This window comes from Phocoena sinus, chromosome 1 (genome assembly GCF_008692025.1).
Source record: "Phocoena sinus isolate mPhoSin1 chromosome 1, mPhoSin1.pri, whole genome shotgun sequence".
NCBI classification, from domain to species: domain Eukaryota; kingdom Metazoa; phylum Chordata; class Mammalia; order Artiodactyla; family Phocoenidae; genus Phocoena; species Phocoena sinus.
The window spans coordinates 106,835,929-106,862,035 of NC_045763.1; the positions used below are offsets into that span (position 1 = coordinate 106,835,929).

Here is a 26,107-nt window from a genome sequence, read left to right on the forward strand (position 1 = left end):
ACTGCTATTCCCACCACAGCCAGCCGTGAGCCAGGAGTGGCGTGGCGACCCCTGGACATCGCTTTCCCCAAGTACTGAGAGAGGCTAATACCAGGTGTGTAGCTGCGTGTCTTCTGTGTGCTTGGAACTGGGAAGGGGGATGAGCTGGCAGGTGGGGTGAGAAGGCCAGAGATTTCGAGAGGCATCGGAGGTGCTCACTGTGAGTCTGTAAGGGAGAGTCGTGGCAGAAAAGGGTAACGTGGAGGCAGGTAGTAGGACACTGAAGGACCTGGCAAAGGGAGGCTTTGCTTCAAAGACACTACAGCTAGAGAAGGCTATGTCTAGAGAAGTTATGTCTCAGAACCACCTGGAGGAGTATTTATTGGTGTCCTCAGGAAGGAAAATAGCTCGAAAGATGTCCACTTGCAAAAGTTCTGGAAAATCTAAAAGGCACAGTTCCTGCCCTCGAGATATGCCTTGTAACTTGATCACTGCTTCCTGGCCATGGGCAGAGGAAAACAGTGACACTGGGACTGCTTCTAAAAGGCAAAGAAGTTAATGTTTCTCAAACAATCGGGCTGGTGTAGTTTCTTTGGGGAATAAGCTTGCTTGGAACGAGGTAGTAATTCCCTCCAATGTAGAGCCTCCCGAGACTGTGATTGAGTCAAGTTGAATCTATAGATCAATCTGGGAAGAACTTTCCCCAAACGGTGATCAAGACAGGGTGGGATTGGTAGAAAGAAAGACAGACAGATCAATGGATTGTAAGAGAGTCTGGAAACAGGATCAAGGGAGAAATTGCTCTTTGTGATTTTCTACCTCATAACAGGAAACAAAACTCCCAAAGTATTTACTCTTAATCATTAAGCTATTCTGCATTTTACAAGATCCTTTGATTCTCACAAGATCTCTGTGAGCTAGACAGCCGTATTCTAATTTTATAGATAGATGGGAATTGGAGCTTGTCTAGAATAGATGGAGCGGAACATCATTTATGGGATACCCTTTGAGAAACAATGGGAATATTCCCAAATTCCTGGGTAACTCTCCCTAGAAAAGGAATTCTGTTATACTCTATATCATATCAACTAACAGAGAATCAGCTACTGAAATCTGTCTTCTCCTTCGACTGTAAGCTTCTTGAAAGCAGATGTTGATATCATCTAAGTTTTTAAAAATTTCTAGTGTTTGGCGTGATGCCTAGATATATTAGTGAGGTTAGGTTTGGCTATGCTGTAGTAGAGAATAAACTCTGAATTCTAGTGGTTTATCAGGCAAATATTTATTTGTTGCCCAGGCAAAGTCAGCTGATCTCCAAGGCTACTCCTTTCCAAGTGGTGATTCAGGGATCCAGGCTGTCTTTATCCTACAGCTATGCCTCTGGTGGATATGGCCTCCGGAATGTTGTAACAGAAGAAAAGAAAGATAGAGGGTCACATATCAGCACTTAAATTCTTGGCCCAGAAAGAACACATGTCACTTCCACTCATAGCCCATTGACCAGAACTGGTCATATAAACCCTGCCTACCTGTAAGCAACCAGGAAACGTCAGGGAGCACGTGCTAAGCAGTGGCTGCCTCTGCCTTCCTGCCTGAGAGCATGTACTCAATAAGCCCCGTGAGATGAACTAATGAATAAATCCAATGCAGGGTTTAAACGATACCACCATGGAATGACTCAAATCTGGAAGCCACTGTCAACCTCCAGAGCCTCTCAGGAGAATGCCATCAACAAGAGAAAAAGTGCAAACGGTTCTACCATTTATGGATGGTCTAGTCTATATAAGGCACTGCTCTAGAAACGTTACACGGGTTATAGTGTTTAGTCCTCCTGAAGGCCCTATGGGATAGGCATTAACTGTCTTCTTCCACGAATAGCTTGTTCACGGTGAGCAAGTAGCAGAGCTGAGTTTGAGCCCGTGTTTGCCAAGTTACAAAGCTTATGAGACTCTGTCGTCCTGACTGAATGGACTACCTCAACTACTAACGTTTCATGGAGTAACGTTAACAGCTGAAGGCAGTGGCCTTCAGAAATGCAATCTGGATAGACACCGTGGTGAGAGATGCTAGAGGAAGGCAGAGAGACGTCTGCTCCATCTCCGACCTGGTGTAGTCCATCCCCACTGCTCTGCCTTCTCATCCCTCTCCTGCTGCCTCCCAGCGGCTGCCACTCCTACACATAGCTATGCCTATGAGACCTCAAGTCAGAAGTGAAAAGAGTAGAGTTCAGAGCTTGTTCTGACCCTTTGTGTAGTTTCTGACACTCTGCCCTTTCTGAGCAAATGAAGATGCAGGGCAATGATCTCCACACAGGACACCTTTCCCAGTGGCCTAGATTTTGTGGGAACTGACCAAGCTCACTTTATGCAGCTCTTCTGACCCTACAGAACAGAGACCTGAATGTATCCTAGCGAAACAACTAACAACCCGTACTGGCCAAGTAAAGAATATCTAGAGCAAGTCAGAGGGATTCCTGGTCAGGCCCTGCCAGTCTCATCATGTGACTAAAGATAATTCACTTAAACTCTCTGAGTTTTAATTTTTTCATATATAAAATGGGACTCTTGTACCTCTACTCTGTGATCGCCCTTTATCTCACTGGGTTATTATAAGCATCAAATGGGATAAAATATGGAAGAGTGCTTTGGAGACCATTAAGATTCATTTAAACTTGCCAGGGTATTTTTTATGACCAGCTAAATGACGAAGTGTTCTGATCAAGTTATGATTTTGTCAAGGGAAGGAAGCGAAGCTGCATCTGCCCAGGGCGTTTTCAATGCCAGCTCTCACCCTGCAAACCACACTTGGCTACATATATTTGCTTCTTTTCATGATGCTTAAGAGACAAGCTATGGTAGTCAGCACGTCTGACTAGATGTGTGATGTTGGGCAAAGCATTTTAATCTCTCTGAACGTCAGGTTTTTCATCTGAAATGGGGATAATAATATTTGTGTTTGGGAATTACACATTAATGCACATGAAACAATTTACACAGTGCATGACGCATCACGAAGCACTCCGTAAATGGTTGCAGTTTTATTGTCATTATTATTATTATTAAGGAGCCATCACGCTGTCTCCAAGGGTCTTTGTGTAACCAAGTTATTCCACTGCTCAATAGAAGAAGAAAATTCCAATCTTCCCAAACACCTTATGAGCGCTTGGGTCAGTGTCTCCCAGTTTGCCCTAAACGATCGCCAACACCCCACGGAAAGCACGCCATTCACAACGCGGCTGTGCTCCAAAACTGCAAACCTTGGAAGCCATTTGTTTGGAACTCAGCCCATATTTTCCCATAGAAAGAAGGCTAATAAAATAGTGGTTGGAGTCCTAGGTGACTGAAAATACCTGCTTGATTTGCCAAGTAGCAGAAATTTGGCATATTTGCAATGAAAATGAGTGTAAAGTCATGTATTGTTAGTCTTAGGCTAAAACTGAAAACTAAGAAAATTGTGTAATAAATAGTTTCTTTGGCGTTCATAAATGCTGATGATGAGGAAAAGAGGCTTAATTAGAGGAAGAAAGAGTTCAGTGGCAACGGAAGTAAATGGAATCTCAAGGTGCCTCTGAGGATATTTTCAAAGGCTTTGGAGGTTCTTTACCCAAATCTAATGTGACTTCAAAACTTGTTTACTTTTTTGTTCTTAATCCAAGGGACTCTACAGCACTAATCTCATCCACGCGCGAGGGGGTTATTTTGGGTTTGCAAATGGAAAAGGGAAGGAGACAGGAGAGACTAGGGAAAGGGAAGAAGAGTGCGAAAGATTTCCTGCAAAAATCAACCAGTGGTTTGGAGAAATCAGCGAAAGAGGAAGAGGCATACATATGTAGGATGAGGGATTACCTGCTCGGCCAACAGGGAACCCAGGTTGGGTGAGAGCCCTCCTCCAAAAGGGAAATGGCGCCCTGACAGGCAGAGAAGCTCCGCTGAAGCCATCAGGTGGCGCCACAGGGCCAGAACAGCTGGTTAAAAAGGGAGCCTCGAGGTCGGTGAGGAAGAAAAAAGAAAGGCTGTGAGCTCCTAGCTATTTGGTGTTAGGAACCAGCCCAAATGATGGGCTAGTTTCCTGTTCTGTACTTTTATCGCCACAAAGTGCTGAACGAGAATGCTAACGTGATCCATCTAAAGACAGGTCTTTGCGTTTTTATGGGCAGGGGAAACACAGAATATGAGGGCCTAATGGACAACAGCCCAACCTTTCATTTCTGGTAGCTTCAAATCTGGTAGAGGGGCTTCCCTGGTGGCACAGTGGTTGGGAGTCCGCCTGCCGATGCAGGGGACGCGGGTCCGTGCCCCGGTCCGGGAGGATCCCACATGCCACGGAGCGGCTGGGCCCGTGGGCCATGGCCTGCTGGGCCTGCGCGTCCAGAGCCTGTGCTCCGCAACGGGAGAGGCCACGACAGTGAGAGGCCCGTGTACCGCAAAAAAAAAAAAAAAAAAATCTGGTAGAGATTATTCCAAAATATATAAAACTTTTAGTTTTTCCAATGAGGAGCTGAGGTCCTGAGAGAGGAGGTCACTTGCCTCTGCTCATAGAGCTAAGTGTCAGTAACCTTCCCTGAAGCAGGCTGCCTCTCAGACCCTCACAAGCACTGGTCCATTGACTACACAAGCAAGAGCTTGTTCTGTTCCTCCAGCTTCAGCCCTTTTCGCCGATATTGGCTAACCAAGTAGGGTCAGAGAGAATAGAGGAGGTGTTAGAGTGATGAAATTCAGTGTAGATAAGTCTCTAGAAACCTTAGGTCTATGCTGAGAAGCTAATTCCCAAATAAGGAGAATCCAATTCCAGGTTATTTTGCGAGGATAGTCAGAGAAATTCTGAGAGTCACATACTATGTCAGAAAGACACAACATGGAGACAGGAAACCCGGGTTCGTTTTAAAATTCTGCTTCAGTGTAAACTTGTCCATATCTTATCCATCTCTCTAAAGTCGCTCTCAGCTCCATCAAGCACAACTGTTTAACTGTCTTCTCATCCTCGCCAGGCAGGAGTGGCAGTCATTACGGCTTGTGGAGGTGGCACAGTGGGTCACTAATGACCTACTTAGGTCACGACAGCTCCAGTATGAACATTAATATAAATGTGCCTCCCTCACATTTAAGGAGTTTAAAAACTCCTTAAACCGAGCTCCTAGAGTAAAACAAAGACATTCCCCATAGCTACTGCAGAATTGGTTCTGAAGAACCCACATGTACTGCTCTACGTAGTAGAACGTGCCTACAGGTCACCAGGGGAGTTTTAATGCCTGGGAAGGAAAACGGGCTAATGAGAGTGGGTGGTGAGGCAGTGGCTGGAGAGGACAGATTATTAGTTCGCAAAACAGAATAAATGGAAAACATGGCCATCATGTCCTGGAAGGGGCCCTGAGTCCTCAGTTCAGTGTGGGAGGGCTCAGGGAAAAGGCCAGAACCGATCCTGGGCTGATAGGACCCTGGGTCCGTTCTTGCGGCATTTGACTGCTCGCGCCTGTCAGACCGACACTGGGCCCTCCGTCCCCTCATTCCTATACAGATGTCATCCTTGGTTCCTCAGACCGCTCCAGTGTTAGGGACATTCCGGTCTCATCTTTACTCTGATATCTGACCTGATGTTCCTGGGAATCCAAGCCCTTTACTTTGACCTTGCTCGGGGACTCCCTGGGGGCTCATCTGCCTCAGTCACGGGTGTTGTAGATTCCTGTCTTCCTGGTCCCAGCACTGCCTGTGGCTCCAGTAGCCCCAGGCCCCCTCCTTGCCCTGTCCCCATGCCTTCCACTACCAGGGCCTCCTCCTGCAGTAGCTTCTCCTGGGCCAATGCCACCGTTGCTATGGCGATGGCTCCAGGCTTTGCAGCCACTCTCCTTGAGATTGTCACCCACAAAGAGATTAAAGCACTTTCAGACAACCTTGAACAGGGTAATCTCTCAAACAAGGCCCCCAAAGTGTAGCCTTGGCATTATCTCTACCGCTGCATTGGGAAACTTGACATAAGTTCCCAGGGGACCAGGCCAAAGGGTCCTAAAGTAGACCAACCACCTGCCCCTGAGATTCCCCCTTGAATCTCAGTGACCTGCCCCATGATGTCCCCCTGAGATTTCTTACAGAACGCCTAGGTGTTTTTCATACAAGCGGAAGTGTTCCTAAAGTGACATCAACATGAATCATATGCGCCAAATGAAACTTCAAAGGAAGACAGGTTGTTATCTAGACTAACTGCGTTTGATCAAACAGTAATACTGAAGAAAGCAAAATCCGCCTTGAAGTTCCAGCCAGCGCCAGTCTATGTCCCTCCCCCTTCCCTCATCCAGGAAAACAATTTGAACTTCAGATCGTTAGCAACAGGTACCACTGAGTGCCCTTGCTCTTAGATTTTAGCTCCCTTATCACTGGTATACAAGTTGCACCTCATCATTTTTTACCCTAGACAAAAAGGCTAAACAGATTAAGTGAGCTAAGTTCCTGGTCAGTGAGCAGGAGATTTTCATCCTTTTCTCCCCTTTCTCTTCCTCTCTCACAGTTGGAGTAGAAGATAAAAGAAGAAAAAATACTGGACTGGAGATCAAATAAAATGGGAGTACAAAAAACACTTACACGTTAGACAACTTGCACCCTCCCTTTAATTTCTGGTGGCTTTAAAGCCTGTATGGATCAAACCGAAATACATAAAAACATATAGTGCTTAGTTTCACTCCCAAATAGGAAAAACTTTGAACAACACAGTCGTCCTTCCCTTCAGTTATAAGCCTTGTATTGGACTGCTAGTAAAAATAATGGGCTCAGGACTCTGCTAGGCTTTAAATATGCTATGAAATATTAATAGATATTAATACAAATATTCATGCAACAATTATGTCGCATTTTTCTTTATGAAAAGGAAAAATGCGACATAATTGTATTTTCACGCTACAAAATTCTTTTTGTTTTTACACTTTGGCCATGCCACATGTGGGGTCTTAGTTCCCCGACCAGGGATCGAACCCATGCCCCTTGAAGTGGAAGGGTGGAGTCCTGATCACTGGACCACCAGGGAAATCCCTTTTTTTTTTAATGCTAACTTTTTTTTTTTTTTGGCCTCACCACGTGGCATGTGGGATCTTAGTTACCTGACCAGGGATTGAACCCACGGCCTCTGCATTGAAAGCATGGAGTCCTAACCACTGGACCACCAGGGAAGTCCCTACAAAATTATTTTAAATTCAATATAACAAGTAATTTAGGTGAACCAACTACTTTGGTCTGCACCATGAAATTGAAAATGGAGAATGTTTACCTTTAGAAGCTACCAGAAGATATGATTCTGAGCCTTCCTCTGTAATAATTTACTGCCTGATCTTTCACAAGTTATCTTGCTTCCTAAGCCACGTTCTCTTCAAATGCAAAATGGAAAGACTAATACCTTCTCTGTCTACTTCACAGGGAATCGAAAAGGAAATAGTAGGTGGAAGAGGAAATAGTAGATAGAAATTGATAAAACTGTGTTTGGTATATATATAAATATGCTGGGTTATTTATTTATTTCCAAGCAGCTTTCAGATGATATAATTCACACTGTTCCAGGCAAGTAATTCTGAGTGAAGCTGTGTCATTTCCCTTGGATTAGAAATAAACACTGTTGAGTTTTGTGGGGGGGTTGGGGTTTTTTTTTTGTTTTCTTTGCGATACCCAGGCCTCTCACTGTTGTGGCCTCTCCCGTTGCGGAGCACAGGCTCCGGACGCACAGGCTCAGCGGCCATGGCTCACGGGCCCAGCCGCTCGGCGGCATGTGGGATCTTCCCGGACCGGGGCACGAACCCGTGTCCCCTGCACCGGCAGACAGACTCTCAACCACTGCGCCACCAGGGAAGCCCCCATTGTTGAGTTTTTATGCTAGAAATCTGCAGAAGAACATTTCTGTGAGTGTGTGATGTTTAGGATATGGGGATTTGTTGAGACATCGGGAGTTGAAACTTGATGGAGTATTCTCATCGCACAAGGCAGAGAGATGACACACAGGGGAATGTTAAATTCAAGTAATGAATATTTATGAACAGCAACTCAGTGTCACACACTGTCCTACTGCCTGGAGATACAAGATGTGCTGGGGCGGGGAGGGTCTCAGGTTCAGTGATTCACGAGGAAGACCTACAGGACACAGCAGATAGTTGAGGCTATGATTTATTACAGTGAAAGACTGCAAAGCAAAATCAGCAAAGGGAAAATGCTCATGGGGCAAAATCTAGAGGAAACCAAGTATAAGCTCCCAAGAGTCCTCTCCCAGTAGAACTACACAGGATGCACTTAATTCCTCCAGCAATGAGTTGTGACAACACGTGTGAAATATTGTCTTACCAGGGAAGCTCGTTTCAGAGTCTTGGTGCCCAAGGTTTTTTGCTGGGGGTTGGTCATATGGACATGCTCTGCCTAACCCATACCAAAATTCTAGACTCTCAGGGGGAAAGCAGATGTTCAGCATAGAGCACATTGTTTGTACAAATAGTTTAGACACAGAGAGACATTCTTATCAGAACATGGTGGGAACTCTCCTGAAATCCAAGGTCCCAGACTCCAGCCAAGGGCCAACCTTGTATGCAGGCCTTTTGAAGACTAGCATTCTCAGGCCTGCTATATTAACTCTTTTATGCACACAGAGGTTTAAATAACTGATTGCAATACAGTTGGATAATTACAATGATTAATTCGTTCGATTAAAGTTACTGAGCCTTTGAAGGGTCAGATAGGAATGAGATAAGTTAGACATTGTTGCTGTATTTTGTCAAACTCAACTCAGCACCTCAACAGCTCCCTGCCCACCCACTGACAAGGTGTGCTGCTATAAAAAGCTCTGTGGCTGTGCTCCAAAGTCCACCTCCCGGCCTCCTCTCAGAATCCATGGCGCATCCTGGGGGCTGTTTCTCGTCTGTCATATAACTTCCTTCTGCTTAGCCCTTTAGGTGGGTATTTGGGACTACTTTCCTGTATGACTTAACTAGATTCTGGCACAGCCATACCCCTACCAAGATTCCCAGCACCCCACATTTCATCTGGCCTCCTTGGCCCCCTCGTTCATTAGAGGAGCTGCCCCATTCGTATTTGAAGCCCTAGTCTAGTCCCTGGGGCTTATCCCTATTCCTCAGACAATAACCTGGAAATCACTCAGTTTCTACTCAGAGCCTTTGGCTAATTCTTACCCCATTGCCAACTGCTGGGAAGACACGCAGCACTGTGAACTACAGATTTCCTCACCCTTCCTAGAGGAATCCTCTTACACAGAAGCTCTACAAGCTGAGACTGACTGTTACCAGTGCCTTCAGCATCTCTGTAGCTACTGTGTTCCCTCTGCCCTTGCCCCTACTGGAAGGATGTACCCCACAACACTGCCCTCTTCCCTCTTTCAGGGGCAGTGGTAGCAGAAGCTCCAGGTTTACGGGATTCAGACTGGGATGGCAATGAATGGAGGGAGCATATGTTGTTTTCTTGGTCTCAAAATTAGCCATGTTGAATGACCCAACCAGGGAGTCGCAAAAGTCAGCCTCATGCCTGATACTCAGCTACAGCCCCGTATTCACACATCCGGAGATTCCTGAGAACTTCCAGGCATTAGTATCTGTTCAGACCCAGTTTTCTCACCCTGATGGATATCCTTCCAAAAGAGCACAAAAATATGAAATAAATCTCCGGTATGCTCAGGAAATGCTCATAGTGACCCAAAAGACAAGGAAAAGCCACAAAGAAATGAAGATGGTGAGCAGAAACCAGGTCCTGGAAGGCTGTGAATGCCATGCCGTGGGCACTTGAAAGACATGAGCCATGATCAGACTTGCATTTTTAGAAAGATCCCGGGCAGCTGGAGGGAAACAAGATGGAGAGTGAATCTGAAGGCTAAGAGACAAAGATAAGAAATTTTTGCAATAATCTTATAGGAGGTGGTAGGGCCTCACCTAGATCTGAGGCAGTGGGCCTAGAGATGAGGGGACAGACCTGAGGGATATTTAGAAGACCCAATAACCAGGATTGGGAGAGGGGCTTGGGACAGTGAAGGGGTGCAGCATGACTACCTGCTTTGGGGCTCGGAATCAGCATCTTTGGCAGCACCTCCTTTGAGATAAAGGTTACAGGGGGTTCACGTTGAATCCAAAGAGCTTCATGCTGTAGTCCACCCTGCCGCCACCCTCTCCTCTATATCGGAAGTATTCTTATTGGGTTTTGTTTGGTGAGTTTTGGCTTTTCCTTTAAAGGTCCAGAAATGCCCTTGGTGTGCTTGACAGACTTCAAGGCCCATGCACGGGAGCAGCTGTCTAAGTCAACTTGGGATTTTATTGAAGGAGGAGCTGATGACTGCCTCACGCGGGATGACAACATCGCAGCATTTAAAAAGTCTGGTCTTCTGTATCCTTTCTATTGCTAAGCTAAGGTGTACTGGTTGAGAGCTCTTTGGAAGGTAGCAGTTCTGGTCTCTGCCTCCAAAGAAGATAGAGTACTCAAGACATAATAATGGGTTTCTGTTGTTGTTTGGGATTTGGGGGGATTTTCTTGGTGGGAGACAGGTGACTGGGGAGAGCATGGATGGAGAGACAGTCTATCTCAGTGCCTCTGCAGAACTACCATAAGTGAGTCGCCTGAGTGCTGATCACGGTGACTTTGCCCCTGACAAGATAGGACAAGAGTCCCAAGGTCTCCAGCCACCTGGGCAGGGAGGAGAAGCTGGCTGGGTAAACCTAAATCTCCTGAGCTCCTGAACTTCCGGCTTGGAGGCAGAACAGGAGAGAGGGCTCAAGGCTGGAGGAAATATGGAGACCCAAGGAGTCTTGGGGATGAAAGAAGATTGATTCAAGGGAGAAGAGATGGGCGGTACAGCAGCGGGTAGAGCAGGGGTCAGTAAAGAGCAGCCTACAGGCCAGGTCGGGCCCATTGCCTGTTTTTGGATGGCACACAAACTAAGGATGGGCTTTTTTTTTTATTTTTAACTGCTTGAAAAAAATCAAAAGAAGAAGAATTGCAATATGTCGAATTATATGAAATCAGAATTTCAGTGTCCACAAGTAAGTTATTTTAGAACACAGCCATGCTCTGTCATCTGCATATTGTCCATGGCTGCTTTGGCATTACGACAGCAGAGCTGAGTAATTGTGACAAAGACCGCATGGCACAAAGCTTAAAATATTTACCATCTGGCCCTTTCCAGAAGATGTTTGCTGACCTCTGTGATACAGAGGTCAGGAGAAAACTGGAAAATGGGATGCATGGTGAACACTATCTGTATTTTCATACTTGTTTAACACTATACTAGGCACTTCAATTGCTTTATCTCATGGTGTCTTCACAAGACTATTAGGAAAGTTGGATTATTATTCCCATTTCACAGATGAAGTAACTGAGGCTCCTACCCAAATTTGCACAATCAGCATTTCCAGAAAAATCTTCCTCAGTTTACGTATAGAAATAATAATATGTTGTGGAAAATAAGCACTTTTGGACCCTGAAGCTAAGTATCTGTTCGACTTAAAAGTTCGTTTCATATAATTATTATTTGTTAATTTCCCTACCTTCTAAAGTAGTGTTTAAGTCAAATCTTCAAATGAATTAGCCTCTAGCAAAAAAAAAAAAAAAAAAAAAAAAAGTCGTGGTCATTCTCTGGGATTTGTTCTCTTTCAATGACCTTTTCTTGCTTTATAGAGATTTGTTTCCAACCTAAGAGGGAAGAGACTGGAACTCCGTCCTGCATATTCCTTCCCTTTCTAGTCCTTGTTAAGATGGGTCAATCAAAGCATCCAAGTGCCGGCAGTCTGGTCAGGGAGGCACAGCTCCAAGACACAGTCCTCTGACGGAGAAAGGCAGGGAACAGCGTGGACCATATGTGTACCAGGAGTTCAGAGAAGGCGGGGTTAGTGTGGAATAGGGGGTTGGGAGAGGCTTCCGGAGGAGCAGAGGCTCTAGCTTGTCTATGCTGCCTACTCAGCTACCAGCCAACTGACTCCGCCCATGGCTTCTCGGGACCCAGTGTGGTCTAGATCTGTGTCAGGAATCTGGAGGTCCCAGCGCTAAGCAGCCCCTCCGTGCTGGTGAGTCATCCCACCGATAGAAAATCTCTTTGTTGTCCAGCACAGAATCCGCCTCCGTCCCCGGTACCTGAAAGATGTGTCAAAGGTGGACACGCGGACCACAATCCAAGGGGAGGAGATCAGCACCCCCATTTGCATCGCACCCACGGGTTTCCACTGCCTTGCCTGGCCTGATGGAGAAATGAGCACAGCCAGAGGTGTGAACCCAGCCCACCTTGAGGCTCCCTTCCCAAGGGCCTTAAAGTGTGCAGAGGTGTCCTTCAGAGCAGGGGCAAACAGCTCCAGAATTTCTCTAGAGAAGGGGCTTAGGGACAGCAATCTGGTTGGAATTAAGGGTAGGAAAAGGAATGCTTAAAGCTACATTTGCATAACATTTCACCTAAGATTGAGAAAATACCAATTTTCCATTATAAAGAATGGTTAGACGGGGAGGGAGCTACAGGTGAAGAGGAGGTGAAAATCCCACCAAGCCATCCCAAGGAAGAGGGGCACTGACTGGCCCCTCTGACACAGCATCTGGGGGGAAAGGGCTGCTCAGTGTGGCCCCAAGGGTAGGGCTCTCTTTGAACCCTCATGGGCCAGGGCTGGGACTGAACAGTGTACCTCTGAATTTAGGATGAGAAGAAAGTCATGACGTTAAGCCCTAACACAAGGCCCTGGCAGGTGCTCTTGTCCAAATGTTCCATTTCCCTTCTCCTCCATTGACTTGATCACCTTATTTGACAAAAAGTTTTTCACTGGGTTTTGTTTCCTTCCTAGTACCCCTGAGTTCTCTTCCCTCATCTGCCACCACTAAAAAATAAGAAGAGAAGAGAAGGAAAGGAGAGGAGAGAAGAAAGGAAGGGCAGGGGGTAAAAATATTCCTGTGACTCATTTGTAATCTTCACCCGAAGCCAGATCTGTTTTTGCTCAACTTGCCCATGGCTTCCCTGGGGTCTTTTCCTTTGACTCTGTGATATAGGAAGCAATGAATGCATGGATTCTAGAGCTGAAAGTGACCTCCATCAGGTTAGGAACCAAATTTGGCTAAGTTGAAATATGAATACCCTGTATGAATATGACTGCTTTACAAAATCTTCATGGTTGAGTGTGCTGTGTTGTTTTGGGGGTGGAGCAGGAGAATGGGATACCTCCTGTTGACAATAGGAATTGAAAGTATTCATTGTGATTAGGTCAAATTCTCTGCCCATGGGTTGTAGGATGGTAGTGACATTAACCTGTTGGGGAATCCCCGGAAAATGATTAAAGTGAGAAATGAGAAAGATGCAATCAGCACATCATTGTCACCGTCGTCATCATCCTCATTATCCCTAGTATTTGTAATAGCACCTCACTTCATAATTTAAAAAAATGCTTCCATAGCTAGTATCTTATTTAATCTTGCAACAACCCTATAAGAGAGGTATTATTATCCCCCACCCCGCCCTTTTACAGATAAAGAAAATGAGACTCAAGGCCACACAGCTAAGAAGTGGTAGAACTCGCATTCTTCTAACTCCAGATAGCATGTTTTTTCTGCTGCAAAGCTCATCCCTCTCCATTGGAATTACATTTTCTCATCCTTTGCCTTCTTTAATTCCCTTCTGCTTCATTGATGAGTTCACAAGAAGCCCATTTCCTATCTGAAAGCCGCAACATCTTCAAATCGTTCTGGGGACTCAAGGTCATCTCTAGCCTGAAATATTTTAATATGCAACACAGAGTTTGTAAGACAGGTTATACAGAGGAGGACCCAGACAATCTGATCAAACACGTGCAATGCCTGCCTGCCTGACAGGGAAGCAGAATGAAGTCAAGCTTTATCTTCACTCACAGGGCAAAGCTGGCCTGAGGCAACACAGACTCCTAGGGCATCTCACCCCAGTTCAGAATGCCTCTGCCCTCCAACCTGAGTTGTGTCCTTTGCTTTGCAGCTGCGCAAGCAGCCGGTATCTGTTACATCACCAGCACGTATGCCAGCTGTAGCCTTGAAGACATTGTTGCCACTGCCCCCGGGGGCCTGCGATGGTTCCAACTGTACGTGCACCCAAACAGGCAGCTAAACAAACAGCTGATCCAAAAGGTAGAATCCCTGGGTTTCAAAGCTCTGGTAATCACTGTGGATGTACCCAAAATTGGCAACAGACGACACAACATTACAAACCAAGTGAACTTGATGAAGAGCTTACTGCTAAAAGATCTCGGATCACCTGAGAAGGTAGGAAAGATACCAGAGCCAAGCGGGCAGGCGTTACAGGAGGTAGATTTCCATCCCTCTTTCCTCTTTTCTTTCTTTCCTCAAGAAGTCATTGGGTACCTGTTCTGTGCCAGGCACTAGGGATGCAGCAGTTCAAGAAGCAGATGTGGTTCCTGTTGCCCGGAACTTCCAGACAAGCAGAATATAAGACAAAATGTTCTTTCCCATCCCTGGCAGCCCAGAAATGTTCTGGGCAGGGCTGGGTTCTGGGAAATAGGAGAGCTAGGGAGAGGATTTTTTCATGAAATAGGAGAGCAAACTAAAAAGTTCTTCCAACATTTTCTACTCTATGCCACATTTAGAAAATGCTCAGTCTGGATGGCATACTTAGATAAATTGACTATCTGAAGAGGATACTCATACCCAAGGTGAATGGCCCATGGTGTGTAGTCAGCCCAAGTCCCACCCTCCTCCCTTGAAAACTGGGGAGGAAATATCTCTGCACACCTAGAACTCATCCACGGGGCACTAGAGTGCTACAGCATGCTTGTTTAGACAAGGTGACTACAAAGGGCACTTCTCCCATTAAAATCCTGTAGTCCAATGGGATGGAGTGCCCCAGAGAGAGAAAGCCATGGTAAAGTTGGAATCCCTTGGCTACATTAGAGGTAGTGATATCAGCCTTTTCAGCCAACGGGCAGCTCTGATACCCAGCCAAGTGACTCAACAGTTCTACTCATTAACCACAAATTGGCCTTGAGGTTTTCTGGAATCTTAGATTCCAGGGACACATTGGGATCTATAGATATTTGACTCACACGGTGAGCCAAGATAAATATTGGATAATATCTGACTTAAGATTGTTGAAGTATTGCTTGGTTCTTGTTACCCTGTGCATATCTCAGTCATGACACATCGCAACGGCCTATAAATGTTTTTGCTTATCTATCTCACTTACTAAACTCTGAGGTGTTTTTTTTTTTTTTTTTTAAGTGAGGACTGTGTCTTATTTGTCTTTGTGTGCCCAGATCTTGGCATAATTATTGAGCAGGGACACAAGTAATGGTTAATGAATAAGGAATGGAAATAAAAGTCTTTTACACAAATTTTGTTAGGAAAAGGAGCTAGAAGTAGTGTTGGGTTTTGTGGGCCCTCTTTTCAAGCTTTTGGTGGCTCTCCAAATGTGTCCCATCTTTGGAATGGGAGTCATGAAGGAGTTCAGGACTAAAGTTCTCTTTTATTCCCCCACAGGGAAATTTAATGCCTTATCTCCAGATGTCCCCCATTGACTCATCCATCTGCTGGGATGATCTCTCCTGGTTTCAGAGCATGACTCGATTGCCCATCATCCTTAAGGGGATCTTGACAAAAGAGGATGCAGAGTTAGCTGTGAAGCACAATGTCCATGGCATCATTGTTTCCAACCATGGTGGGAGGCAGCTTGATGAGGTTCCTGCTTCTGTAAGTAGGATGACTTCAGCCTGGGTGTGTTTGTGAGTGCTCTGTTGTGTGTGTGTGTATGTGTGTCCACAGCAAAAGGTACTCTGTGCAATTTGGTGCACATTCCCCTCCCCCCAACCACCTGTGCTCATATCTACCTGCGAATTGTTAAGGACTTCGAATCATTAATAATAGCCTAGTGTGTGCCAGGCTATTTTTACAAACTCAACGTATGTCATCTCTAAATCTCAAAACAGTCCTGCAAGATGGGCATTAGTATCGTATTTTACAGATGAGGATACTAGAGTTTAGGGATGTTAAGTAACTTGTCTGAATTCACACAGTAAGTGTTTAAGGTGAAATCTGATAGAAGAGTTGTTCCCAAGGCATGGAGGTCTCCTGCCTTCTGGAAGAAGCATTCAGCTGGAAGCTTGCCTGTCTGCATGGATTGGAACCTCATCTTTTCTCATATGACACATCCCAGGAAGAAACAGTGCCTAACTGAAGCTAATAAATAACTGTCTTTCACAGTGAAACTTAAAAATGCCCTATGAATCCTTTGCTAAAAATCTGCGACAGTCTAATTTTTCCCCTAACTTATGAATTTGTCCCTTATAGATGGAGTTTGGGGAAAGAAAAAGAAAAGGAGGGAGGAAGGGAAAGAACTTTTTAAGGGAGTTAATTGTTAATTTATTTTCTTTTTTTAAAAATTATTTAAAAAATTTTTTTTAATTCTTTTTTTTTTTTTGCTGTTTTGGGTCTTTGTTGCTGCATGCAGGCTTTCTCTAGTTGTAGCAAGGGGGGATACTCTTCATTGCAGTGCACGGGCTTCTCACTGCTGTGACTTCTCTTGTTGCAGAGCACAGGCACTAGGCACGCGGGCTCAGTAGTCGTGGCTTGCAGGCTATAGAGCACAGGCTCAGTAGTTGTGGCACACAGGCTTAGTTGCTTCTCAGCATGTGGGATCTTCCCAGACCAGGGATTGAACCTGTGTTCCTTGCATGGGCAGGCAAGTTCTTAACCACTGTGCCACCAGGGAAGGCCAATTGTTAATTTATTTTCATGGAGATTTATAGCTTATATTTTTCAAGAGATTCTTCTATTGCCACTTGACTCATTTTGAGAAAGGGAAGTGGGGTTTTTTCCTCTAAAGTCTTTTTTGGCCTTGTTATTATATAAGTAAGACATGTTCACCACAAGTAAACTATAAAATATACATAAGCAAAAAGAATAAGATAAAAAGCACTATCATACTGACAACAGTTTGGTAATCAACTTAACGTGGCCATACCATTTTAGGTTTGAAAACTATGCATGATATTATGTAATTTTCTTCTTTCCATGTATTAATATATCGAACTCATTTTATTTCAGTAGATATGCTTTCTTGGTTTTTTTTGTTTTTGTTTTTGTTTTTTTGTGGTACGCGGGCCTCTCACTGTTGTGGCCCTTCCCGTTGCGGAGCACAGGCTCCGGACGCACAGGCTCAGCGGCCATGGCTCACGGGCCCAGCCGCTCCGCGGCATGTGGGATCTTCCCGGACCGGGGCACGAACCCGTGTCCCCTGCACCGGCAGACGGACTCTCAACCACTGCGCCACCAGGGAAGCCCACTTTCTTGTTTTTAATGGTGTGTAATATGAATAGACAATTTATATGACCAGCTTCCTATGGTTGAACATCTGGATTGCTTCCAAGCATTCACTATTTTAAACAACACATCAGTGACCATCCTTAAATCTTTAGCACATATTCAATTACTTCTTTAAAAAAAATTCCAGGAAATAGAAAAGCTACATCAGCCAGTTTGTACATTTCAAGGCTTGTGAAGCTTGGGGGTTTCAAGTACCAATCACTGGCCTTCTCCTCTCCACCGGGCTCTACCTGATAGCAAACAGGAATATGGAATGATGGAGAGCAAGGGGCACACTTTACTATGACTCTCCGTAAGAGCTGAACTGCAGGGAACGGTCAGGCCTCCCACTTTCCATCCCAACTCTTGACCTAAGACCTTAGAAGAACACAGGTCTTCAGAACACACGCTGAGCCCTCTCACCCAACTCCTGCAAGGATGCCCACAAAGCTATCTCTCACACACCTCGTAACTGACAGAATAGAGGATGCAAAAGAGCTTAGCAGGTCCTGAGCTGTCCCGACTGTGCTGACAATAGGAGGAGAAAGCAAAGAGGCCCTCACCAACTAGCAGCAAACAGGGTAGAGTATTGACTTCTGAGAAAATGCTAATAAAATATAATACAATCGGCTTTCCCTCACTAATCAGCTTAGCTAGTCTTGCCCCCTTGGGGAGGACTGAGTAAGGAGTGGGAAAAAGTGGCCGACTAATTTTCCCACTGCACTTCCTCAATAGAGAATGAGTGTTGGCAAAGGCAGGCGCCAGAACGAGAAGAATTTCTCCTGCCCCATTACGTTGATCAGCATATTGTTCTCCCAAGCCATCTGACCTACAACCAAACCCAAGGTCAACCAGGGACAGCACCAAGATTAGTGTGAGTCTAGTGGGAAACCCACCCTTGGCTCAAAATTTTAGAAGGTGCCAGAAAAACTGAGTAAGGTATATAATAGTTTCATACACTCTTTGAAAAAATGAAATTTAATGCAAAAAATCTGTGGTAAACAAAATATCAACATTTTTAATAAAGACAGGATCCGTCCCTGCACTTGCATAACACTGCCTCACTCATCTCACTGTAATCCTGGCCCTGGTTCCAATAAAACTCTATTTATCAAAACAAGCCCCCAGCTCACAGGTCAAAGTTTGCCCTTTGATTTTTTAAAATTTTGTCTTCAAATATTATTTGTATTTTTGGCACCCCTTAAATTTTGTGCTGGGGTTAATTTCCTCAGTCTTCTCAACCCAGTCCCCTCCTTGTGAGGGATATGACTCTCTGAGCAAAGTTCCATCTCTATAAGATTCCATATCTAACACCCCTGTACGTCCTCCTGGAACCAGGGAAAAGGATCAGCCAGGTTTTATCGCCAGAAGCCTCCAATGAATGCCCTGTTGTGGATTATCAAAAATTAACTCTCAAACCACACTGAACCCTAGGCTGAAATTCACTGCCTATTCTGTTTCTCAAATTACTGTCAGCTCCGTTGTGCACTATGGCTCACTAGAAGAGTCCTTGCACAAGTATATTTATTCATTTCTCGCAATATTTGTAGAAATAGTTTGTAGAAATATTCCAAATAATACCATGGTGGGACTGTAAAAATACCCCTTAGTTGGATATGAATGCCCTCCAGTCTTTACATGTGAGTCACGACGTATTCAATTCTCCTCCACTTGTAAATTAAAGTACAAAGTTCTTTCCTCCCTGATTTCATACTCTGCTCAGTCTCAGCGAAGGATCTTGTTCAGGTAGAATTCCAATTGATGCCTTTGGCAGCACAAGTCCTCTTAGGGGCCCAGTTTCTACTTCTCCTCTCTGGTCATTCCTCAATGAGGCACAGAACAGGAGCCCCCGAGGCAGTTCCAGAACCTTTTCCTCCAGGACCCTCCTCCTAGACTCTGCAGTCACTCTTCCTTATAGACTTGGAGGAACACAGCTTGGTCTGTGGCACCTTAGGTGCACAGGGCCTGTTGACCAAAGATCATGGAATGAAAGAGACAAGGTGAGAGAAAAGGTCCAGCGGAGCAACCAGGCCAGAGTGATCAGCTGTTTCTATTTTGTCTTTGGAAGTCTTCAACCCTAGTTTTACAATGTTGCTGCTGCATACCTATCCCATGTCTCAGGTAACCCCCAAAGGAGTCAGGAACAAGTTGCTCAAATGTGGTGTATTAGGAATGATGTACAGCGCAGTCACACTGAACAGGCTGTGGTCCAGACCCTAGGGTCATGGCCGATCACACTTGTTTCACCAAAAAGACTTAGGGCCTTAGCAATGGAAAGCATTTCTAGCTGTGCCACCTTAGACACAGAATCAAAAGTCAAAATGTTCTTTAAAAAGAAGAGCATTAAAGTGAACACCACAAATGGGAAATGTCCCCTAGGGGATGTGAAGAGGAACAGAAAGGTTTCTGCTCTGTCTCTGTTGGAGCAGAAAATGGCAGAACAGGGAGCCTGCAGAAAGTCCCTGGCCCTCGGGAATGTAGCTGCACTGCTTTGATAGGCACCTGCAGCCTCAAGCACGGGAGGCGATGAAAAGTTAGGCATCGCCCCCGCTTGGACCTCCTGGCGCCAGCCCATGCTGAGGGGGCACTGCTGTCCCCTGACATCCTGAGAGTCAAAAGGGAAATCCCTTGACCCACACTTGTCTGTCCTTTTCAGATCGATGCTTTGACAGAAGTGGTGGCTGCTGTGAAAGGGAAAATTGAAGTGTACCTGGATGGTGGCATCCGAACCGGCAATGACGTGCTGAAAGCTCTGGCCCTCGGGGCTAAATGCGTTTTTCTGGGGAGACCCATCCTATGGGGTCTCGCCTACAAGGTGAGAGTGGCAAAGTGAAAACCATCCGGAAGGTACCACGCTTCTCATTCGTTTCCATGCATTTCTGTGGTTTAAGCCCCAAGTTTGGCCGTTTGTTGGAAGGTGCCACAGATCCTGAAGGACAGTGACTCCTCTCCAGCTCCACCATGCTTCCTCGGCAGCGTGTTGCCCATTTTCAAGAGCTGGCACCCTACATTTTCCTCTTTGCTTTCCATTATTCCCAACATGGTTCTAATTTCACAGGTAGCCCCGTCCTCCCCAGCACAGCTCTGAGCTCACCTGGAATTTATACTCAGCACATATCAGAATGTTCCTTCATGCCTCTTTTTGTCTCTCCTTTTCTCTCTCTCTCTCTCCGTCTTGGGAGCAGGGTGAACATGGTGTTGAGGAAGTTTTGAACATTTTAAAAAATGAATTCCACACTTCCATGACCCTGACAGGTAAGTTTTTACAATTCTTTTCCTGATTCAGAACTGAAAACAGGCCGTCTAAAGAACAGGAGCAGTGGCCCTTCTAGCTCGCCTTTCCCAGACCCAGTGACGGCCCAAAGGAAAGAACAGGGAGGAAATGTGCCAGACAAATATTAAGCACGAACTCAAAATGTGATACATCTACTACAAAATCAAATGCAATTTCAGATTTGGGGAAAGAGGGTCCCGTTTTACTCTAGCCTGCTCAGATCCTATCAGGCTTGTCAGATGTGGTTCTGTGTGTCATGTTTTAAGTAATATTCATGGACTGTGAAGAGTAGAGAAATTATGTCATAGGGGAAGCATGGAGGAGCTGGGGGAGATAGAAACAAACAGGAGGACAGAACGGGGAGAAGGAGACGGATCATCCTGCGTAACCACAGACAGCAAGACACGCCTGAATGTCTCGAAGTTACAGGCAGGCTATTTCAGTCAAAAATGAGATGACTGTAAAGCAGTGCTCATAAAAACGTATGTGCTGGGCTTCCCTGGTGGTGCAGTGATTGAGAGTCCGCCTGCCGATGCAGGGGACACGGGTTCATGCCCCGGTCCGGGAGGATCCCACATGCCGCCAAGCGGCTGGGCCCGTGAGCCATGGCCGCTGAGCCTGCGCGTCCGGAGCCTGTGCTCCACAACGGGAGAGGCCACAACAGTGAGAGGCCCGCGTACCGCAAAAACAAAACAAAACAAAATAACATACATGTTTAGCAAAGCCTGGAATCCCAGAGAGTAAAATAGTGGCTCTCAACTAATGATGGTAACTTCTCTCTTCAGGGGCGTTTTGTTCGGGGGGTCAGTTTATTTTTTTTCTCATCGGCACCATGATACAGGGTGGGTACTGGAGGTATTTAGTGCTCAAAGACCAGAAATGCTAACTATCCTAAAATGCTTGGAGCTGTCTCACAGAAAAGAATTGTCCTGCCCAAATGCCAATGGCCAATAGCTCTGTCTTTGACAGTCTGCTATAGATGGTAATCAATTGCAATGTGAGAGACAGACAAGACGAACCCCAATAAGACCTCCACCCACGCCTCAATTCTAAAATATGGTAATAACAGAAACCTCCTCCAGAAGTAAGGAACTAATGAATCAAGAGCTCTGAAGTGGAGTCAAGACTGCTTCCACGCCATTAACTTATTTCTGTAGATGGCGTGACTGAGCATGTGACATGTGCTAGGCACAAGGCAGGACGTCCAGGTCTTTTCAAGTCTGGTTTTGATCTGATATTTAGACAAGTATCTTGTACTCAGCGTCCAAGTTGCATAGTGTCCACTGGGGCTGCAGACTCACCCTTTTGGGCTTGAGTAGTACAAGCTGGAAAACTTAGATCGGCATTAATGCCAGCACCGGCCCCTTTCCACTTAGCAGTTTAAAAGAAAAAAAAGGGAACTGGATTAAGGCGTCAAGGACCGGGACTGTCCATTTTGGGCCAAAGCCTATGAAGATAAGGCAATAAATGACCCAAGTCGCCCCCATGAGGGAGGGGAGAACACAAGTGTGAACAAATATCGTATTGGTGGTGTGTTTTGCCCTTCGGGGGTGGGGGTGGGGTTGTGGGGAGAGGGATGGGAAGACCTATGGTTTCTGCAGATTCCAGGAGATTGAGGTGGCTTCTCCTGCTCCCCCAAATATTTTCTCCTGTCCTTGTGAAATGATATCTGAACTTCTTTCACAGAAGCCTGTTGGGGGAATTCACAATAACAAAGCTTTTTTTATTCCACCAAAAGTTTATACTTAACAACCATTGGGGGTGGAAATGGTGGCTGGAAAATCTTTTTCTGAAACAGAGCATGGAGAGCACCCTTTTTTAAAGGGGGCAGGAAAAAAAGAAGGAAAAAACAGGATTATGAACACTTTTATGCCTGACTTTTTATATTTCTTTCCTTCTAATTGTTCTACAGTGAGAATGTATTGTTTTAAATGTATAGCAAAATTACTAATCAACAACCAAATGTGGGGTGGAGAGGAGGGTTTGGGGAGGAAGAGGAAGAATAGAAAACCCAGGCCGACGGCCATCCCTCGGTATCCTCTGTGTGTGTCGCTCCCGCAGGAAAGACACCCCACAGTCTAGTCCCTGGGGAGAGGGGGGGCTCAGCTGAAGGGGGCGCTGTGTTTTTGGTGGAACTCACTAAAGTGCGAAATCATAATGTGAAACCCCAGAGATTCTGTCACCCCTTAGCTTTTCCCTGCACACTGCATCTCAGACGCCTTAACACAAACCTGGCACCCAGGAGGTAATCAGTCAATATGACTTCTCTTCCCTAATTCCCCTAGAAATGTGTGATATTTTCCCCTTATAACCCTGAGACATCACAGACCTGGGAGGAGAACACTATTTGCACTACGGTTGAAAGCAAAAGAAGTTTAAAATTAACGTTTTTCTAACTGTGAGACCAATTGCTGAAATTATATTTATAGAAAGGGTAAAACTGTGATTTGTCTTAAAAAACAAAAATGTGCACATATAAATCATATCAGCACAAGCCTGCACACACCTTACTCAGTTCTCATCCCGCGTAAGGCGAGGGGGCTAAATCAGAAGAGTATATGAATTTTCTTCAGATTTATTGCTGGGAATTAACCACTTTGCTTTAATTTAGCCAAAGCTTTTTAGTGTGAATATCCACATAATTTACAGTAATGAAAAAGCGGGAATACATTGTAATTATGCATTCACTCTTAAACTTTTACTGAACCTCTACCAAGAGTAAGGCAATGTCCCTGGTACCTTGTGGGACCCTGACCCATTCTGATGAGTTTATACTGATAAGTAGAACAAGTACACAGATATCACCAGGGCTTAAATGTGAACAGATACTTCACATCTCAAAATGGAATCGCAACACTTTGATGCAACTACTGAGACATTTTTCCATAATTTAAATATTTATTTCTACTACAATATATAAGCAGAGATATATATAAGTATATTGGCATCTCTGTGCTCCTCGAGGAGGTCTGCCTGCTCTGACGCTGCACTCTTCTGTCTGCCCTGTGGAAACCCAGAGCTCTCAAACTCACTGTCAGTTCTGATGAGAGCACCTGTGGCTCTGAATTCCTGCTTCTGCTGACTTAATTCATTTTATGGGTTATTTATGTATTCCACACCTGCCGTTTCTGTCCCTTACAATCCACGCGGGCATGAAGCTCAACCATTTCCTCCGCTTCCATTTTTGGGAAAAGACCCTCTCATTAGTTATACTTTTGTGAGTAATACAATTTGCTAGTTAGGTTTTGGGAGGTGACGGTGCATACACCACAGATGGGGAAAGAACTTCAAGTGAAACATTATACATCCTCTTATCACCAGTGATGTCTCACTGTCTTCTGCGCCTACAGTTCTCCAGCTCGTGTTCTCACTTTCTCCCTTCTCTCTTGACATTTGTCTGGAGTCACTGTCTCCAATCCCTGTGTCTCATCTCAGCGACAGTCCCAGTTTTGCATTTTAATGAAGCTCCTCCACCGAAGACGGGTGTTGCGTTTTACAAAACTTTTTCTTAGAAGGCAGTTGTATGAAACACTCGCCCTATCTTGTCTGCTTTCCCTGAGTCATATGCCTCCCTGACAGATACTTCCTGTGTCCTGAAGCCTTATCACGACGGAGATAAAGGTCAAGTGTATCCACTGCACACAAAGTGATTTTTCAAAAGGCCGAAATGTGGTTTTTACCTTTTTACCATGCCGTTTTGACATGGCTGTTTTAAAAGAAGACACAGGCACAGGCTCACGAAATAATTCCCAGTGCGATCAGAATTAGATGATTACATAACATTTACTCAGGGTGAGCACAAGGGTCAAGTCAAGCTTGTTCCCACTAGACCATCTCTTCCCCACAGTGGGGTAGGTGACTGGGGTTTTAGAGAAATGAGATTTTTAACTACGTGGTTCTTTTAGGCTGCCGGTCGGTTGCCGAGATCAGTCGGGACCTGATCCAGTTCTCCAGGATGTAGAGAAAGAGAGTGAAGGGACTGACTGCTGAGTTCGCCCACGGGAAGAAGACAAAATCTTAATAGGGTGTGTGATGCCATCCTGCCTCGGTCCCATCCTGTCCACAGGCTCATCTCCTGCACCCTCAACCACTCCACCCCCAATCCCTCATATTCCTCAAATGTGCCGATGCTCTTCTTTGCCTCACTGCCTTGTATATGCTGTTCTCTTGCCTAAAATCCTCCTCTGAAAGAAGACTTCTTAAAAGGGCAGTTCAATAATGACTGAAGTAGCTAGTGGATTAAAATTTTTGAATATACTATGTTTCTATGAAACAGCTATGTAAATATGCACTCTAGACAGAAGAGCTATACATATAAAATATTCCCCAACAAAAATTATACTTCTATCTGTAGATAATAGGGAAATAATATAGTTAAAAGCATAGGCTTTGGAGTCATACAGACATAGGATTGACAGGACTGTGACTTGGGAAAGTTTTTTGATCTCTCTGTTCTTCCATGTCCTTGTCTATAAAATGGGAATTATACTACCTAGCTCGCTAGGACGGGAGAAAGATTGAGATAATATATGTAAAGTTCAGAGTTCTAGTGTGTTTAAGAAATAGCAGCTTTGGGACTTCCCTGGTGGCACAGTGGTTAAGAATCCACCTGCCAACGCAGGGGACACAGGTTCGATCCCTGGTCCTGAAAGATCCCACATGCTGCAGAGCAACTAAGCCCGTGTGCCCCAACTACTGAGCCTGCTCTCTAGAGCCCGCGAGCCCCAACTACTGAGCCCGCGTGCCACAACTACTGAGCCCACGTGCCACAACTACTGAAGCCCGCAAGCCTAGAGCCCATGCTCCGCAGCAAGGGAAGCCACCACAATAAGAAGCCTGCACATGGCAATGAAGAGTAGCCCCCGCTCGCTGCAATTAGAGAAAGCCGCGTGAAGCAACGAAGACCCATCACAGCCAATAAATAAATAAAGGTTCCTTTTAAAAAAAAAGTAGCTTTTATTATTATTATTTGGCAAATTCCTATTCATCTTTCAAGACCTTGTTCAGACGTCACCTATTCTTACCTAGCTACTTGTTAAGTGTTTCCTATTGTGTTTTGCACATTATACGATTACAATCCTTATTATAATGTGTTATGTTTATTTATTTGTCTCTCACCACTAATAGACTGGACATGGCTCTGAGCAAGAAACTATATACTTGGTACTTGGTATACTTGGCTTGGCATATAGCAGCATCTCAATAAACGTTTGTGGGATGGACAGATGGATGGATGGATAGGTGAATGGATGGATGGATGGATGTATGGATGGGTGGATGGACTGAAGATACGTGGGTGAAAGGAGAGATGGAAAAATGAATAGATGCCTTACCAGAGTAAAAATTCCCCAGACTAGTAGTCAGCAAAAATAGACTTCTAGAGCAGGGGCATCCAGCTGGATAAGATCTGACACTTGAAGTCAACAAGAAAGTTAAGGATGAATTTCCAGTGCCCTAAATAAATAACTTCATAACTAGTTTCCCCATGTTCTCTCACTCCTTGTTACATTCTGTTCTCTATACAACAATCTGATAGATTTATTAAGTACAAGCAAATCCTATACCTCACCTGTTTAAGGCCTTTCTG

At 45.1% G+C, this 26,107-nt stretch overlaps 1 protein-coding gene across 2 annotated transcripts; it reads left to right on the plus strand.

Moving 5' to 3' along the window:
- Positions 1-2: 2 nt before the first annotated feature.
- HAO2 (hydroxyacid oxidase 2) lies at positions 3-24,777 on the plus strand. 2 transcript variants are annotated; one of them, XM_032605195.1, is made up of 8 exons: positions 3-94; positions 10,175-10,313; positions 12,044-12,195; positions 13,912-14,195; positions 15,426-15,635; positions 19,903-20,061; positions 20,432-20,501; positions 24,426-24,777. In XM_032605195.1, the coding sequence occupies exons 2-8, from the start codon at positions 10,183-10,185 to the stop codon at positions 24,479-24,481; spliced, it is 1,062 nt and encodes a 353-aa protein (XP_032461086.1). In that variant the 5' UTR covers positions 3-94; positions 10,175-10,182; the 3' UTR covers positions 24,482-24,777. The 2 variants fall into 2 exon arrangements, with proteins under 2 accessions (XP_032461086.1, XP_032461096.1); XM_032605205.1 differs by lacking the exon at positions 3-94 and adding an exon at positions 7,795-8,890.
- The last annotated feature ends 1,330 nt before the right edge of the window (positions 24,778-26,107 follow it).